Source organism: Misgurnus anguillicaudatus, chromosome 13 (genome assembly GCF_027580225.2).
Source record: "Misgurnus anguillicaudatus chromosome 13, ASM2758022v2, whole genome shotgun sequence".
Taxonomy (NCBI): domain Eukaryota; kingdom Metazoa; phylum Chordata; class Actinopteri; order Cypriniformes; family Cobitidae; genus Misgurnus; species Misgurnus anguillicaudatus.
The window spans coordinates 30,624,699-30,645,159 of record NC_073349.2 but is presented as its reverse complement, the minus strand read 5'-3'; the positions used below and the strand labels follow the sequence as shown (position 1 = coordinate 30,645,159).

At 38.6% G+C, this 20,461-nt stretch overlaps 1 protein-coding gene across 3 annotated transcripts in view; it reads left to right on the top strand.

The window, feature by feature from the left end:
- Positions 1-7,780: 7,780 nt before the first annotated feature.
- Positions 7,781-20,461, top strand: part of scube3 (signal peptide, CUB domain, EGF-like 3) — a 121,669-nt gene continuing 108,988 nt past the window's right edge. For all 3 annotated transcript variants that reach the window (XM_055187823.2, XM_055187824.2, XM_055187822.2), the window contains exon 1: positions 7,781-8,059. In XM_055187823.2, coding sequence (XP_055043798.1) covers positions 7,966-8,059 — 94 coding nt within the window. In that variant the 5' untranslated portion in view covers positions 7,781-7,965. The remainder of the gene's footprint in view (positions 8,060-20,461) is intronic.

Below are 20,461 nucleotides of genomic sequence, written 5' to 3'. Positions count from 1 at the left end.
TGCAGTTGTTACAACATTGAGCATTGTTTTAAAATGAGTTTAATTCTAAATCAAATTAAGTAGTTCAATTGGTTTAGTTAAGGCAACTTAATTAAATCAATCTACTGTAAAGCAACTAAATTGCATTGTCAACCAAACTAATTAAGTTTAAATGAAGTCAATTCAATTGTGTGTTCGATTAAATTAAAGTAAAGGTATTAAGTAAAGAATTCATTTTTTGAATGTGTATGAACGTGCAACTTAATCTTTATTTGTGTTTGCATGTTAAGAAACGGTCCGTTTAATGAAATCGATTTGGATGTAATTACCAGAGTAAGAGAGCAGTGTGCAAAAATAATGACTTCAGTCTTACTTTATTACAGCCCGGTCCTTTGTGTCTACTGAGGAAGCAACAAATTTGCAGAGAATGTCTTTTATTGCGACATCCCCGAGCGTTTTAACCACAGAGAATCGGGCCACACATCTGGATGAAGCTGATGATTCAGAGCCACAGCTGCCCTCATCTCTCCTCCATCTGATTACAAACTTACCAAACCTTTGAGGTTTACCAGCAAACCCTTCACAGACCTCCTGCTAATAATGAAACGTTTTCGTGGAATGACTGGACAACTGAATTAAAACAGATCACCAACAGAACTTTCTGTTTATGGGTTTGTTAAGCAATGTCTGAGGGGAATCATGATTAGCATATTTTATTCAGAGCCGCTGCGTCATGAGATTATACAACAATCCTTGGGATCTGTTGTTTTTCTTTCGAGTTAATGTCATGGAATTAACTTTCGATTCACATTTTGATAGCTGTGAAGGAAAGTCTCTAATGTCGATGTGCAGATAATTGCTTATAGAAAGATCTCTCCGCTTTGCCTTTCTTGATGTCTTTTTGTGCATGTAAAAATTAAAGCTTTGCATGTAAGCCAGTGGGAAAATTTGTAGGTGCCGGTCCGCCTGTCAATCATTTTGCTTTGTTGAAATAAGTGGGAGGTCTTTAAAGGGCCTGTGCTTGTGGCGATGGAGATTGTGGAATAAATCAAGTTTTTTTAGCTCATGGGTTTGAGGCAAACCAAGATGTACATCATTGTATGTTGAAAATTATTTTCCATTTGTTACTTGTGATGTCATTTTCAGCTGGAGCCATAGTGATTAGTCAGGTGACACACATACGGCTCAGGTGATTGGCTCAAAAAGTTGATGATGAAAGAATGCAAAACAATGGCCCTTCATGTGGACTTTCGGTCTTGTGGCCTTAAAATGGGCGTGCCTGCTTACTCTACGAGTCCGTAGGGTGTCTCATCTGTCATTTTTACGCTTCGAAGTGTGCTCATCAGTGCCTCCTTTGCCCCCTTGATGCGGTCTTTGGCGAAGCCTGCACCCCAGCAGGCTTCACGCACTTTACCAACCCAGAAATCTTTGCGAAAGAGCAATCAGACCAATCAGATGAGGAGTTCACACTGACGGGCAACTTCTCTTCCTATTTTCGGCTTGACACACTCGCATGGGTCCCTAAGGTCTGCACTACATGATGTCATCAAAGTGTGGACTCTTGAGGAGGACCACAAGTTTGGAGTGTGCCATTTGGGACGGGGCCTATAGGCTAATTTGACTTCATGCTGCGCCGCAAGAAACGACAAGCGGATGACGTCAAAGTACAGTGAGAGCCAATCGAGAAGTCTAATTTTGATTTGCTCTTGCTGTACCTTGACATCATTCGCCTGTCAGTTCTTGTGGCGCTGCATGTGGACTTTCGGTCTTGTGGCCTTAAATTGGGTGTGCTCGCTAAAAGTCTATGAGTCCGTAGGGTGTCCCATCTGTCCTTTTTACTCTCCAAAGTCTGCTCATCAGTGCCCCCTTTACACCCTTGATGCAGTCTTTGGCACTGCTGCAGGCTCCACGCACTTTACCAACCCAGAGGTCCTTTTGAAGGGGCAATCAGAAGACGAATGGAAGGAGTTCACAGCACTTCTTTTCCTATTTCTGGTGTGACGCTCAAGTCTGTCCCAAATTACGACTTTGGGGCATCCTCATGGACTCGCATTAAGGGTCATCAAAGTGTGGACTCTGAGGAAGTACGCAAGTCTGGAGTGTGCCGTTTGGTACAGGGCCTTCCAATGATCATTGCGTCACATGTCTGTTAGGTCCACAAGACCAGAGGGTGTCCCATTTTGTCATTTTGGGTTTCAAGGGGTGCTCATGTGCACCAAGTTTTGCACACTTGTTCTCGACAGTCAACGCGGTGTTATAAAATGGTTAGATCCAATCCTTGATTGTGATTGGTCAATAGCTGTGCTTTATTCATGATACAGCACAGCCTCTCGTACCTTATTGCTTACTTACGTCACGAAAGTGTGGACTTGACCAAGGGTGCCAATTGGGACAGTGCCATAGAAGGTCCTGGATCATCTGAAGAATTGAGATCCTGGAACATCTTGTCTTTATCTTCCTGAAGGTATTCAAAGGTCTTTCCATAAGCAAAGCCCGCATGGACTAGAAAATACCACAGTGTTGAATAGTTTTATGCCCGTATAATCTTGGCAGTGCCGTCATACAGGCAGACTGAGATTTCATCAGAACAGATACTTAAAGTTATAATGACCAGCACTTTTAACAAAGATAATGTGTAATTTTATCTGTTTGGTCTAGTTGATCTTTTTCCACTCTGACTCAGCTTATTACATCCATATACTTACTGTAGACAGACAGTTCACCCCCCAAAATAATCATTTGGCCTGAAATACTCTTAAACTTATGATATTTTTGTACTTTATGCAGCAATAAAGTCATAGTTGCTATGAATTATCACTGTATATTATCTGTTATTGTTTCACAGGGAGTATGGCTAACAGCAAAACGTTTTGATGAACTGCTCTTTTATTACATAACACACTTACTCTGCACTTTGCAGTTTATCTATATAACAAAGACTGTCATGTTTCATGTTTTACATTGCACACATGCTTCATCACCAATTGTAGGGTGCAATGCACAGTTTCACCTCCAGATGTCGCTGAAGTGCACCACGGTCGGCCAGTCTCAGTTCATCAGGTAATATAAATCTGCTTGATACTTACCACAATCTTTACAATCTGTTTCTCCTGTGAAAAGATTAAAGTCAGATGAGTCAAAGCTTCAGAATCCAGTCAAGCAGATAAAGAGAGGGAGTTGTGTTGTGTTTAAGTGAGATACAGGCAAGACTGCTGCACTCCCTTCAGTTTCATCGCATGACTCAAGAGCCGTGTGGGCAAATCCAGGTTGATGAAGCTTACAAGACAATCAAAATATCCTGCCTGATGCTTCAAAACATCTGTCGGCTGGGTGGTCTCTTCAAACCCTCTGACTGATGTCAAGTATGCTTTTATTTGCCATTCTTTTCTAATTCGATACAGAATTACATTTCAATTACATTCCCAATTCTGTTTTAAGAATAACAATGGAAGAAGTGTTTGTTTGGTTTGTTTCCTTTTTCCTTTAATTGACTGGCATGAACTTGAGGTTTGTTCAAATCTGATGCTTCGTGTTAACCGACCCTGTGTACCAAATGAGAGTAAATAGTGTTACTAATTCACTTTTATTTGATTCGCCAACTAGAAAAAGTTTGAATCATTATTTCTTTGTCATGCCATCATTTTTCTCACATTTTCCAGATTGTATTTGTTAACATTAGTAAATGCATTAGCTAACATGAATTAGCAAATATAGTTCTCCAGCATTTATTAAAGGAGGGGTGCATGATTAAAAAAAGGGAGCCGGGCCGACTACCAAAACACACTTGTAGCCAATCAGCAGTAAGGGGCGACATTGTTTCCTGGGTGACGTATGTGTGGGGCGGGTCTATCAAAAGAAGGTCCAGATTTTTATTGGTTATGGGGCGTGTTTATTTAGGTGATTTCAAATGTCAACATTGGCTTTCAGAGATCATGCACCCCGCCTTTAATCTTTCCCATACGAAAATGTACCATAATTTTATTAAAGTTACTGTTACTGGTTACTGTAGTACACTTTTACCACATAAAAACATGGTTAATTTTCTTAAGGGTTTTTAACGTTTGTTAATGCCAATACAGTTGTTCTTGATGGTTTATTTTGCATTAACTACAGTTAACAGTTAACTGTCCCACAGGTGGGACGTTTGGCATTACATATTTAAAACAATAATTTGTTAGGCTAAAACTTCACTAATCTTGACAAACTATATATCGTTGGAAAGCTCCAGAAATGTAGTTTTTATATTTCATGCAAAGAATTACGTAGTAAAAGTAATTTTCTAAAATGTCATGAGCCAAAATGTCTTACATATTTATTTGTTTATCCTATAATCCTGAAATAATCTTGACAAACAATGTATTGTTGGAAAGCTTTAAAAATGTAGTTTTCATATCTTAAGACCGTTTGATGATAGAAAATGTATAGTGACCGTCATTGTGTTAAATGCCACTAACCCCATAGGAATACATATGAATGATTATAACAGTAATATCCTATAAACTTGAAATAATCTTGTCAAATATTGTTGGATAGCTCTAAGAAAGTAGTTTTCATATTTTAAGTTCATCTGATGATATAAATTATATAGTGACTGCCATTGTGTTAAATGTCACTGAACCCGGAGGCATACATATGAATGATTATATATTCACAATGTTAATATTCTTCAAATAAATCCTTACATTTTCAGAAATCTTGACAACCAACATATCATTGAAAAGATCCAAGAATGTAGTCACTTTTCATATTTCAAAACCCATTTGCATTAATAGTAATGCAGTGACAGTAATTTATTAATTTGTGACAAGAGTATGCAGCTAGCTAACCGTTGACACCTAGTGGCCGTTGTTGGTAAGACCACTAAAAGTGTGACAGAAACCTTATTTTTTAGGTTAAAGGCGGGGTGCATGATCTCTCTACCCCAATAGAATCTGGACCTTCTTTTGATAGACCCACCCCACACATAAGCAACCCAGGCAATGATGTTGGTAGTCGCCCCGACTCCTTTTTCCAAAGTTTTATTTTTCAAAACTCATGCACCCCACCTTTAAAGGGTTAAATGTTAACATGAAAAATGCTGTAGAAGTATTGTTTATTGATAGTTCATTTTACCTAACGCGTTAACAAAAACAACCTTATTTTAAAGTGTTACCAAATAATGTTTGAAAATGTATCAAAAAACATTATTAGGTCTTATTTGGTTTCCCTGATGAGGCAAATTATAAATAAATCTATGAGAATATTACTAAAGTACAACAGATGTGTCTGCAAGTTTTGTGACATGCCATGTGATGGTTCTCCCATCACAACAAATGTGTGTTTGCGACACGCCACACAATGAGAATATCACACGACGGAGAGCCGCAGGCGTGCAAATCAAGCACATCACTCAAGCGTTTAAAAGAAGATAAACATAAAGACAAAACGGTGACCTGACGGTGTGCAGTAATGATGGAGGTGAGACAGGCTGAAGCTTGCCTGCGTCTGCTTTTGTTGAACTGTACTGGGGCTTGACAAGAGGAAGTTTGGAGAAAGCTGGATTTAATGCCGGCACTGAGTCTCTGGGTTCAGAAACACTATGGAGGAGTTAACTCAAGAGGCACAGGAATGTCCTAAACAATTACCAGCGGAGACTGAACGCATGATCAACTCACTAACCATTGTGGTGTTTTTTATGTGGATCTGATTCACTCTGTTTGCATGGATCATGAGATATTACGATGGAATTCATCTCCTCTGACAGAAGATTCCCGTTATAAACCCGGCAGACGGGTTAAAGGTGAAAGCCCCGATCGCAGCAGATGTTTGAAGTTGTGAAGGACACTTCAGACATCAAGTGGCTACGTTTCCAAGAAGAGTAGTTTCCCATCTGCTTAAACTCACAGTATCTGGATGAAGTTTTTGTCATGAAATCACACCTCTGGCATGCTTTTAATTATCGTGGGCCTTAATTGTTCTCCGTAAGACATTGAATCATTTCTGTGTCTGAACAGGCCTGTCCCAACACGATAACTCCTGCTGCCATCTTTCAATGCACAATTACACAGACAGTACACAAGTGGTGCTAGAAAGCAAATGCCTTCGGGATGCAAATCGGAGCGATAAATCAACACACCTTAAAACTGTACAGATGGGCTTTCGTATTTTGTAGCTCACGTTTAATTGTGGAGAACTGAGAGGGAATTCAGGAATCGATACTGGCCCGGATCGCCCGGAGCGTCTGACCTCTGTTGCCCTAAGGAAGCCGTTTCCATGACAACCCCCACTCACCCGGAGTCCAGCCCACTGCTGGTTGGGAATTCCTGTGAGTTTATAGAACAAGAGAAAGGAAAAGTTTTAGTCTCTGGAAATTATGAGATTTTTGACAACTTCTATTTTTGGGTGCACTGTTCCTTTAATTATTATGTGCTGTTTGATAGGATGGTGGAATAAAGGTTGATAATCATTTTTACAATCAGTTTTTATGTTTTGTATTACACAACATGACAACACGTACAGCCATTTCTTAGCTTCAGAGACATAATAAAAAATAAAAAACATGTATGTTAAAAAAGGAGGGTATATACTTCAATAGCTGAAACGAATGGAGACATGATATGTAGCAAGACTCGATGAGTACTACAGTCATTAAACATATTCAAGAAAAAAAAAGAGGACCAAATGTGCCAGAATACATCAGACATTGTGTGTAAATCATAGGTTAACTTTATTGTGTAAATCTGAATTATCCATGTTGATTGAGGGTACTGTTGGGTTGAGCATAATAATAAAATAAGTTTTTTATGCGCAAAAATTCGAATTCATTCATGTTCTGATAACACATAATAATCCGATAATAATTCTAATTAACAGTGGTTTTACTACAGCAAAAAACAAAAAACATGGTTAGTTAAATTATGCACAATAAAAAAAATCATTTGAAAAAGTTTTTTTTTTTTACTTAATATTATTTATCTTGACTAGAGATTTGTTGTTTTAACTTATTAAATATAGAGTTGAAATAGGTCAAGTTATAATATATTTTATAAGCAATTCATCTCTTTTAAGATAAATAATAGTAAGTTGAAATTACTTGTAAATCTGAGTTGATTCAACACAAACATAGTAACCATGTGTATTGATTACTAGAAGCAAAACCATGGTTTTACTACACTAACCATTTTTACTGTAGTAAAACCATGGTTTATTTTCGTAAGGGAAAGATTATTAAATACCGGAGAACTATATTTCCTCTTTATCATTTAATCTGGAAAATGTGAGAACTTTTTTACAGTGTGGTTACTACAAAAGAACTATGGTTAAAGCAGGGTTACTAAAACCATGGTTTTGTCAATGGTAATCAATATGTCAAAAAAAAAAAAAAACATGATTACTACAATAAACCCATGGTTAATTTTTGTAAGGGCAGTTAGTTCATTTTTGAAGGTTGCTTTTTTAATATTCAGATTGTTCCTTGTAAATAATTTACACAGATTTTGCTTGTATGACCTTTACAAAATAAATAACTGGATTAATTACATAGGCTACCTTTAGAAATAAAGATAAAAAAGATAAAGTAATTTAAACTGTCTGTGTATGTTGTATAATGAATATGAATATATGAAGTATTACTTTACAATCTGAGAGAGAGAGAGCCTCAGTCTCTCCCTTCAGTTCCTCTCTCTCTCTCTTTTCAGTGTCTCTGAGACCCAGTCTCTCTCTCTCTCTCCCTCAGCCTCTCTCTCTCCCTCAGTCTCTCTCTCTCTCTCTCTCTCTCTCTCTCACACCCTCAGTCTCTCTCTCTCTCTCTCACTCTCTCTCTCTCCCCGGCTCCTGCACGAGTGAAGAGCATGAGCGTGTTTCTCCAGATCTCCGCGCACACGATCTCTCCAAGAGCAAGAAATAAAGCGCACGGGAGATCCGCGTTGAAGCGCAGGGAATAACACTTCATATATCCGTCTGGACTCAGTGCTTTGTTCTCAGTGTGAAGGTTAAAGGTGTCCGGGAATGATGTTCACGCTTGGCTTTGGATTATTCTGCGTCTTTCTCATCGTCTTTGTCCAGGAGCCCGACGGCGCTCGTGCCAACAAAACCCCGCAAGGTAAGTTTGCCTTTATTCCCCGATATTTCACCGCACTCGTGCTCTCAAGCTGTTGGCTCGAGCAGAAATAACTGTTAGTTAGCCGAACAACTCACGGGAGAGAAGTTTGCGTTTTTCTCCAACGCAAGCTGAGACAGGCATCTTTAAACATGTTTCAACTGTTTATACCGCGCAGGTGTGTTTATTGTAAAACTAAGTTTCGTGATAGATGCGCTTTCCCCAGCTTACCTTTGACAAAAGTTGGATAAAGCGGACAATGTAAATGTTTTGGAGACTGTACACCTTTTGCAAGACAAAAGTGATGGTGCACAAATTTTTGGAAGACTTCATGTCAGAACTTCAATGGCATTTTGGCTCACCGGTGCTTTTGGGTGACGCTTTAATCTAAAGTGCATTCGAAATATACATTATATCAGTATATATGTCCCTTAGGAGTCGAACCCAAGAGCTTTCTACTGCTAATGCAATGCTCTACAATTGAGCTTCAAAGTGTAGACGGCCCTTAAATAAAGTGTTCAGTCATCTAAAGCACCTTCAGATTAATATGAATCTCATCTGGAGTTTATATCTTAACTGGTCAGCAATGCAAAGGTTGTGGGTTCGGTTCCCACTGAACACACAAAGTGATAGTTTCATCAGCAGCTAAAATATAGTGCAAGAAAAGATAACATCTTTAATAAAGAAATCAAAGGTGCAGGTGCTGTAGATAAAGAGTCCAATTGGGCAAACAGCCATCTAAAACTAGATAATATTGAGGATTCAGATCTAAAACTTCTTTAGTGTGAAGCAGTCTGGGATTTTAATGATCACGCACCTCTGGATGTTGAAATCTGCTATACAAAGCATCCCTGACCCTTCTATAAAGGCAAGATGTAGAAAGAGCTCCTCTTGAATGAAGAGATCTAGATTCCAGAGGGCCCAAGCACCCATTCACCTCCATTTCCCATCACTCAGCGACATGCTCTCCGTACAAACAAACGTCAACAAATGGCGACTCCCGGGGCTCGATCCGTGCAGACCACATGCTGCACTGTTCCATATGTGGCTGAGAGCTGGAAAACAGCCTGTGACAGACTCTTGTGGAGGCCATTTAAAGGTATTTAGCACCATAAAGTCCAGTATTTGACGCTCACCTGTGACCTGATCGTGCAACAGACCCTTTGTGCTCTGGAAGTGTGATTGGTATTTTCTAACACTTCTTGCCTGAAACCAAAGGCGATCTGTGATAAGTGTGAGAACAAGCGTAGAGTTTTAATAGACACGTCGCAGTGATGTCAGCGTTTGCGAGCGTGCACGCATGCATACGTGTGTGCATTTAGATTCGGTGACTCCGTCGGGCCACCGACAACAGATATGGACAAGAGAGAGAGAGAAATCAAGAGAAGGAGGGGGTAGGGGGGTTGTTTTGCATCTTGGGTGGTCTGCTTTCCATTGTGGGAAAACTCAATATTTACATTTTGTAATTAGAACTACTTTCACTCTTTCATTTTCCACAACAAGGATTACACAAATCTTGGAGAAAAAGGTGCCAGTGTCGTTTCTAATGACCTGCACCTGTTCAGAATCGGAGGACAGTCAGGTCAATGCTGGATCTCTCTCTCTAATTTGGCTACTGGTAATAGCAAGATGCAATTGTCCTGAACTTAACGTGTTTTCAGTTCTGCTGAAAACCTTTGACTGAAAGACACTGGAGAAGCCAAAAATTTGGTGACCTACGGCAACCAGTCTTTTACTTTTTCTCGTTCTTTGCCGTTCCTTCATTCCCTCTTTTCGTCTGTCTGAATTTGAGTTTTTCTGTCTAGATTTAAGTGCGACTGTCGAGTCCATCAGTATCATATAGAGTAAAAGTGTGGACTCTGATTGTCAGGTCAGCATTTATTATTAAACACACATGTTGGCTACGAGCATCTTTAAACTTCATCAGTGTCTCCATAATTACAGGTCACTCAATCTGAAATGATTCATTGTAAAAATAATAATAATTCCAAGTAAAAAGGGGTTTCGACGAAGTGGAATGATGGATCTGTCGATGTTATTTGACCAGACTGCTGGAGAAAAGCTGGCTAACACAGCGCCAAGGCAACCGGTGGTGAAGATGTGACATGCCGCAGCGGTGTGTGTGTTGATGTAACCTCTGCTGCAGCTCTCCGTCTGGCCTGAAGCTCGACCCCTGCCGGGCAGCACTGCTGGACGACTTCACTGTGGGAAATACACATTTCCCTTGAATAGCATGAGCCGCGAGCGTAGGGAGGGGTGGCGTGACAGAGAGTTTTGCCTCTCTTTCTCCGTTTGGGGGTTTGTTTGCTTTGTGTTGCGTTTCACTCAATGAAGTCGGAGCTCTTTTGTGAGCGTGGAGTCGTGGCCTTGTCGGAGGCGGGGACGGATGATCTCGTTGCTCGGCAGATGAATATCTGTTACTGAAAAATCATCTCAAATGATGAATACATCATTTTTAAAAACCAGAATATCCGATAAGAAAAGATCACATATGAGATCTCTTTAATAACTGTTCACAACTTCAAGATAAAAATGTTTGCATTGATGTCTTTGTGATATAATTCTTTCAAAATGAAATGATTGGAGCAGTGCTTTACTCATTTATTTTTTTAGGTCTGTGCTTATATTGTATGATAAGGTGACCAGATGTTTCCGGGAACAGTCCCGTTTTTGGTTGTTATGTCCTCCACAAACCCACAACAACAAAAAGACAAGTTTTTAATTCACCTTATATGACAACAATAATATTTGTGTCTATTTTTAGTTTGTATTTATGCATTTATTTATTTATTTATGCATTTGCCGATGCTTTTATCCAAAGCTACTTACAGTGCATTACAACCTATACATTTTTATCATTTTTTTTGTTTCCTGGGATGAAACCAATGACCTTTTGCACTGCACTCAGCTAAACAGGAACGCATACAGTTTTAACTAAATTTTAAAGTTGATACTTGAATGACACTTGTGAAATCCAGAATTTGTTGGCTCACATAACACACGCTGTTTTTGCATTTGTAATGTTAATCTGGAGTACCTATAGAGTAGTATTACATCCTTTATATCTCCAAAGAGTCTTTAGTTTAATCAGATTTATAAAAGAAAGATTAGCTTTACCGAATCTTTCCGATAACGTACGAAAAAATGAAGAAGGAGGAGTTACTACCGCGGGAGGAGCAACACTATACAAGACTGTTTAACTTATGATTCACTACATGTTTGTGTCATTTATATAATATGCACCTATTTCCAACATAAGACAGAAGTCTTACTTACCGCATGCAACTCATGACCCAGTTGGGAAAATCCACCGAATCAAACACACACGCAAAACTCCGCTGCTACCCCGGATAATAAACTATATCTGTTGTTTCCATAATGCCGTCTTTCTTCTCCTGACATCCAAAAACACACTTCTTATTTCGTGCCATTGTTGCGTTTTTAAAATTAAATAAAACTGTGTCGCGTGATGTGATGTTTGTAAGTTCTAGCGTCTCCCGCTGAGTGACGGGTAGGCGGGGTTTTCCGAGGAAGTGCCCATAAAAAGAAGTTATACGTATAGAAACCCCTGAAACGTCAGCTGGACCCGTAATCGAAAAAAACTTTCCGAAACTTGTATGTACCCTTGCGGAGTGCATTCGGCACAGAAATACTCTGTAACACGCCCAACTGCTTTTTTGACACTTTGCCTACGTTTAGCACGAGGAAACAACTCTATAACTGTGTTAATAAGTCAGAATACATGAAATACCATTCAATCACTATTTCTGCATTTCTGTACTTGAGGTAAAGATTTATATACATGTATGCATTTAGTATGCGTGTTCGCTGGGATCAAACCCATGACCTTTTGTGCTATCAATGCAATGCTGCACCACTAAGCTTAAAGAAGGCGGTGCCTGCCGTCGCCATCTTGGCAGCGCGTCACCGTGCATCACTCGCGGATATCCGAAAATGGGTACAAAGGCGGGACGTGGGTGAAGCTGCAATGATTGGTTGCTGAAACTACACCCCCTAGCTCGACACAGTGGCTGTTCAACAGTCACTCAAGTGGCCACCCCTTAATTATGCAGAAATTTAAGGCTTAATATAATTTTAATTGATCAGTTATAAAAAATTCACCCACTTACAGATGTCATGAAGGGCAAAATTAGCTGTATAGACCAGAAACAGAAACAAATGTCTGTTAAACTCTCGATCTCTCTCAGTTTTTGCTCTCACGCTCATTTCTGTCCCACAGTTGAATGTGCATTTTTGAGGCAGGAGTTAAAATGTTTATAGTCAGCCACATGCTGAAGTATGTTTTCTGCTCAACTCAGAGAGACTTTATGAGAAGAAAACTTCAAGTGTTTCTGCTACTGTAAGAGTTCATGAGAGTTTAACAGAGCTCGGATCTGTCTGAAATAATGGAGACCATATACTGAGATCACACACTTTATCATCATATTAGACAAATGTAATGTATTTGGATCATATATGTTTTGTTAAAGGGAACATTTTACAAGACGTTTTAAAGATGTAAAATAACTCTTATATATGTGTAGTTTTAGCTCAAAACACCATATAGTTTATTATAACACGTTACAATTGACACTTTGTAGGTGTGAGAAAAAATGTGCCCTTTTTGGGTGTGTCCTTTAAAATGCAAATGAGTTGATCTCTGCCCTAAATGGCAGTGCCGTGGTTGGATAGTGTAGATTAAGGGGCGGTATTATCCCCTTTTGACATCATAGGGGGAGCCAAATTACAATGAGCTATTTTCTTACATGCTTGCTTGCAGAGAATGGTTTATCAAAACTAAGTTAATGTGTTGATCTTTTTTACATTTTCTTGGTTGATAGAAGCACTGGGGACCCAATTTTAGGCTATGTCCACACGAAGCCGGTGCATTCCCCATCCGATCATTTTTTTCCTTGCTCTAAAAAAATAATCCGTAAACACGAAACCACTGAAAGCGATGTAGTATATATGCCGGACCAGTATGGGGCGCTGTACTTCTGCCACAGATATACACTATACACGGAGAAGAAGACTTTGAGCATGCGCATAACCAACGTATGGTGTTGTCCATTGTCGCTTGTTGGTCACCACAATTGCATAGAAGCAATAGATTTTGCTGTAATAAAGCTAGTAGGCTTTAGTAGCTTCTGTAGCACGAACACAATCACGTAATCCGCCGTTATTGTTGTTGCTGTTACGTGTGACGCTTCCGACACGTGATGTGATGACGTTTTTGCTTCACAAAATATACGGATTGGCTGTACAGACGAAACCGCAAGGGTGTCGGTTTCAGATTTTTCCACTTTAGGACCTGGTTTCAAAAAATAGCGGATTCAGTCTCCCAAAACGCCGGATCCGTGTGGATGAAACGCCAATACGATAACAAATTTATACGTATGCAGTGATACGCGTCTCCGTGTGGACAGCCCCAAAGTCATTTTATTATTATAAATCTGACTATGACGCGGATGACGTGTTATCTGGTGCGCCCAGCTGTTTTTTTTGTTGTTGTTGTGGGCCTGGGCTTCGTTTACAGTCTTAGGGAGACGCACGCTGCAAAAATTCGAAAACATGTCTGAGGATAACACACCATCCACGTCACTGCAGTCACGTGACTTTAGTCTCATGCATGCGCTTCACAACAGACGCGGAACAAAAGACAACGCCGAACAAAGTCGCAATCCCTGCTATTCTTGGACCAAAATGTATCTTCGACGCTTCAACACATTCCAACTGACCCACTGGTGTCACATGGGCTGCTTTGATTGTTTTTGTTAAATTTCTGGACATGGACAGTATACCGTACGTAGATTTTCAATGAAGAGTCAGCAAGCTCTCGGACTAAATATAAAACATCTTAAACTGTGTTCCAAAGATGAACGGAGGTCTTACGAGTTTGGAATGACATGAGGGTGAGTCATTAATGACATTATTTTCATTTTTTGGGATGAACAATCTCTTTAATATCCAAAGAGGGCAGATTGTATGTTTTTTATCTACCACAGTGGCCATTTCTAAAACAGGACAAATTTCACAAAGTTTTTCTTTTGCGTCTTATATGTTTGTGCAAAAAGAGAGATGGTATAGGACAGAGGCGATCAGCGAAGATCTGTCTGGACGAATCTCCACGCAGCTTTCAAACCATACTCAAGAGCAGACACATATGCAGCGCAAATGATTACTTTACCAGACCGTCAGGGCAGCAATCATTTGCGTCATTTACAAGCCATTCAAACATTAAGGATAGAAAAATGAAGAAAAGTTGACACAATGCGTTCACAAATATTTTTTGCTTTTAAACGATCGTCATAAATTCTTACCTTCGGTTAACCGGTTAATTTGAACATCCCTATATTTGACCCAACAGTAGGTTAAAACAACCCAGTATAGGTTAAATTACTACAATCCAGCGGGCTGGACTTGTCCATTTTGACCCATTTTTTTAAGAGTGTACATTTACAAAATGTAACCATGGTTTTTGGCATATTGATCACCATGGTTTTAATACAAAATGTCATGGTTATTATGTGGTTAACGGTAGTAAAACCATTTTGTAAGGTTATATTTCTAATTGCATATTTTGAGGTAAGCTCTTCAAACAAACCAAGTTTTCTTCCATTAAAATCTGCTTCTGAACTTTTCTGAGACATTTGCTCTACAGTATGTGCAAATGAACAACTTGCACAATCAGTCAAATTGACACTAAATCTGGCACTAATTTATTTTAAGAAGAGTTGCTAAGATCATAGAGCGTTCAGACTCGAGACTGTTGGTGTGAAACAGTTTGTCTTTTTAATAAAAGTGTTTGTAGTCAGCTGTTTGTTCTCATTGCAGGCATCATTAGGAAACAGAATGAAAAGCAAACAGTCTTTGTCTAATTTGCTAAAGCTATATATACATTTACTGTACATACAGTACCGCTTTAAAGCTTTTTAAGGTACAATTACTCAGTGTAATGTGACACCGCTTGGTTTGAATCATTAAGAGTTTACACTGATAGTGTGGTTACGTTCAGGGGAAGTGTGGAGACCACATCTGTAAATGTTAGTGAGACCTCGTGAATGCCTTCCTAGTTAAACGTGTCAGCGCCACATGGGAAGGAAACAGGTTTTAATTGAAGCTTTTTATGGTGAAGTGATGGTTGAGTTAATCCATTAAACAACCGCATCGTGTGACTTTTAACACCCCGCACGCTTTATTGTTCAGTCAATATCGAGTCAAGCGTTCTCGGAAAGATTCACGGTGAAGGTTTTAAATCCATCAGCGTCGTACAATGTCGTGCTTCCCCGAATCTTCGCGTCTCCGTGTTAAAATCCAGAGTGTGTAAGACAGGCGTCTATTTAAAGCGTCTAAGAGTGCTTCTCTGTTGGCAGGGGTGGAGTAACGCAGGACAAGCAACCACACAGGGCCCCAAGAAATCATAAGCACCAGAAATCTCACCATACCATACACATCACCATACATACAGTGTCAAATGTGAGAGAGAGATCATCTGTCTTTGCCAATTATTTTGTCATTATTTATGTTGTCCTTTGCTGTGCCAAAGATCATGTGCTCCTATAGAGGTGAGAAGCAGCTATAGATTACATGGTTGGATTACATGATGATGCTCCTCCCAAACTTAGCTAAATCAACTTTATTTAATATTGATCATTCAACGAGTGATGTTTCTTTACATTTTGATACACAAAGCACACATTTATTGCATTTTCCTGTTTTCTTTTAATTGAGTGGATATATCAGCCATAACGATTTGCCGATTGCGAGAAAAAATGTTTTTTATTGTTCAATACCGATTATTGGTCAATATATTGCTGCATGTGTAATATTAACGTTTAAGATATTATATTAGCTAACGTTTTAATCTTGGTGTATTGTAATAATTTAACAATCATAACATTTGGGTCTATGGTTTATAGCTGGATTGCCTGATTTGCGTAACTAAAGCTAAAAGTATAGTTTTGATGCATATGCGAGGGTCTGCGTACAAGTGTGCATGATGCAGATTTTTTCATCAGAATAGTATGTGCACACTTTACACGCAACACCAGATTTTTGTTACTTTGTACGCGGAGGTTGCGCATGAGCGTACATGAGACTGTAGCATGTAATCTAGGAGATGCATTGCATTTTGTCTCACTTGTTAATATAGTAAAATCTAAACCTATATCTAGACCTAAATATCTAGACCTGGATATTTCCTAGCAATGTTGGCTTTTTAATGTGCACGACATAACAGATAAAGTGTGAATTTCTCCTGGTTTTGATATTTCTAACATGGGCCTGTTTATGTTTGCATGTGAATGAGTGCAAGAGAAAATATATATTTTTTTACTTTGTGCTATTGATAGAATACCACAGTGTTCTGAATGGTCACATTTTCTAGCTTCATACTTTTACTGTATGTAAATGATTGTCTAATTTGTATCTGTTTTTATTTCTTTTGTAGACCTCGAGACGAAACATCTGTAACAAAGTAAAAACTAATATAAAAACACAACTGATAACTCGATAAAGTCTCCTAAGCTTCAAAAGAGCATCCTTTGAGCGAGACCTGCAGGATATGATTTTTTTTGTTATGAAACGCTTCTTTGAGCTTTACAGATTTTTATTTTGCTTTGATATGATGAGATTCACAGAGTAAAAGTGAAACATCTGAAACCTTGTGTGTGAATTCAGAGCATGCTGCAGTCTTTAAGACCCAGATTTGCTAATGTAGTCTGTTCAAGTTTGCTGTTTTTGTAGTTAGATTGATATACATTATAGTTTCCCCAACATGCACGGCGTCTAAAGCACTACAGTCTTTATGCCACCACAACATTCGTCTTGTCATTCAAGCTAAGCTAAGATCTTTTGCACGGTGAATCTTAATGAACCTCTGCTCTCGCTCTCTTGAATCAGACATTTCTCGTGTTCACGACAGGCCGTTTCCTCGACCGAGCTGCGCTGGAATTTAAATTGGTGTGGATCATCCATCAGCGAACCTGCAGGTGACGTCTGGAAGCGTCACATGAAGAAAAACAGCATTCTGGTGTGCGTGATAATCCCACTGCGGTTAGAAAAACAGAGGCGGGCTGTCAGAGAAAACCAGCGGCTTATGAACGCGCCGATGTCAGACACAGAGTAGGATTAAACAGCAGGAGGAGAAAGTACATATAAAAAGAGTGATTTTTCATTCAGTGAGGTCTTGTAGAAAAACTCAGGGGCGTTTGGTTGATATCGACATTTGTAGAACCGGCAGCAGAATGGTTTGCTTTATTCGTTTAATTCTCGTTTCTTGGTCTGCAACACATTGTTCCCGCTCAAGGGAATTCATTCTTTTCATGAGACGTCCTTCCATTTGTTGTGGTGCATTTATCGATATCAGGGCTCAGACGCCCGGGGCACGGCAGCCGCAATGTCAGTAAAAAACGCTCTGACTCACATTTTCCTTCATGACATCAAATTAATGCCTTCTCGATTCCCAAGAGCACGCAAACCAAGCGCACACAAGATGCACAAGGCCTATGTTCACTTCTGAGACCCAAACTATAAACCTTTTATATTTTTCTTTGATGTTTGTAATCAATAGTGCATTATAGTTATAAAAACAGAGCAAAAGTTATTTTTTTTTCAGGTTATAGGTCATACCTATAAGAAATATTTGTGCTAAAAGAAACCTTTAAAATATCTTAATAGATTTGAACTTATTTTAGTCCATGCTCAATAATATAAACATAACAACATTCATTTGTTCCAATTGGTCCTTTTATGTGGATTTTAATTGAAATTATTTTAGTAACACTTTACAATAAAGTTGAATTTGTTAAAATTAAATAAATGAGCTAAAATGAACTAACAATCATCAATATAGTTTATCACCATTTATTAATTGTTAATGCCAATACAGTTATTCGTGGTTTAAGTTTATTGTGCATTAAATAATCTTAACAGTTACAACTTTTCATTTTAATAATATATTATTATATTATATTAATGCTTAAAATAACATGAAGTAAGTTAATAAATGTTGTAGATGTATTGCTAATGCATTTACTAATTGTAAAGTATTACATTATTTCTTATATAGAGGTCACATTTAAACTCCAGCTACTCTCTAAATTAATTTTTATTGATTTATATGTATTTTTTATCTTCAAATCCACAAAATCCATATTATTTCCATGTATAAACTAGGGATGCACCGATATGGAAATTTTGGCCGATACCGATAACCGATAACTCTTTATACTTTGGGGGGCCGATAACCAATATATATATATAGGCCGATAAATATTCATATTATTTTCACAATTAAAAACTCCCAGACCGCTGACATCTTGTCTTTGCGCTAGACTAGCATACTCTTCTTAAGCCTGCAACACGTGTCATCTTCGTGCTATGTCACAAAATGCACCAATCAAAACTCCACATGGCCAGCAATGAGCAAGTGAAGTGGTTCAACAAACCAAAATAATCCATCATTTATCGGCTTTCATTTATCGGCCTAATTTTGCTATCAGACCGATAACCGATAATATTAAAAATAAGCAGTTATCGGCCGATAACGATATGTCAGCCGATATGTCGTGCATCCCTAATATAAACATATTATTTCATTCCAAAACTTTTGCTACAATCTGAACAAAAACCAAAAATAACTGCATGTTTTTATTTTATTTTGCATGTTTTAATACCAATTTATGCAGTTTTCTGTCAGCTGTGGCATCATTTCAACCCACAACCAACAACTTTACCTAATAATTATTTTTCACAAGTTAGTGTACTAGGTTACCAAGACAACAGTGTCAGTGAGGAGTGTGCATGGGAAAAATATGACACATGCAAATGAATGTGTGAAGAAAACTATATCACTTGTAATTTAATTGAAATATGTTTGTTGCTATATTTACTTTTGCTTGTAATTTAGGTCCAAATCATTTCACTTTAAAAACGTCATAGTGAAGATTTGACCAAGATTACTCTCAGATTACATCAGATGATATTAACTCAAGAGAAGTAACAGTGGACACATACAAAACTCAGAGATGAATGCAATGGCTCTATAAACATCAATATGACATATCTCAAAAGCCTCAAAATATCTTCTTGTCTCATTTTAGTCTCTTGTTCACCCATCGGTCAGTGAATGCAAGAAAGCATCGTGTCTGAATGTTTTCTACACTCCCTCTTTGACCCGATCTCTCCGAGAGCCCATTTATTTATTGGGTTGTAATGTAAACAACATGCCTCAGATTACGTCTACAGTGTTGCTGTATCTGGGGTCGAGAGTTTTTTTGGAGTAAACCCCCCTTTGTAGGCCACTTGGAGCTGGCGCCAAGAGTATCAGATCTTAGAAAAGCAGTTCAGCGGTGGTCAAGATGGTTCTCAAAGGGCACCGCGTGGCACAGTGATGCCCAGATGATGGTCAGTGTGTTTAAAGCTCAACAGCTCACAGCTGGAGCAAACTCATTTGGTGTGGTACTGAGAAAAAAAATTATGCTGACTTCCAAATACCATGCTACTTTGATATACAACATGGAACTGTATGAAAAGCATTCTGTATATAAATGCCATCAAAAGTAACAGAAGTCACCAGAAGGTTTTTTTAGTAGGGCATACATTTTTACTATGAAAAATTGACAATGCCACCCTTCCCAATATTAAATAAATAATATTCTGCACACAATTACAACCGATTTATATAGCTACAGTCTTATTTTGTGAACGATGCATTGATGCATGTTATGCTAAAGAAAATTTTTCATAATCTTTAATCAAAATGAAATAACTTGGTCTGCGTCCGAAACCGCCTACTTCCATACTATATAGTAGGCGAAAACCAGTAGGCGAGGCTAGTATGTCCGAATTCATGGTAGGCGAAAAGTACCCAGATGACCTACTACTTCCGGCAAGTTCATTCAATGGACACTTTGCTATCCCATGATCTCCAAGGAGAGGATTATCCAACAAAGAAGAAGGCGGAAAATGTCCAAAAGCATTAAGGTTAACGGCATTAACGGCTTGTTGCGCTTGTTTAACGTCATTCCAGTTAACTTGTTGTTATGACGACGTATGTCACGTGATGTATCAATATGGCGGATGTAGTACGTCTGAATTCATTCATACTATCCATATTTATACTACTGTATATAGCACCTACTGTTTTAACGGTCCATGAGTAGGTACTTCATCTAATTCAGGCCTTGGGCTTATTCTAAAAAGATTTTTTACAAATTTACTGCATATGTTCGGTCACACCAAATATTGTCTTAATTGTCCCTCTGTAATTCCAATCGTCCCCATAATTTTGCTAAAATAATCATAATTACAGTGAAGTCAAGGAAGGACAGAAAGCGATGTTTCCAACAAATGTCCCACATTGTATGTGCTGCATTTAGACAGATATCAGAGTTTGTGTGCTAA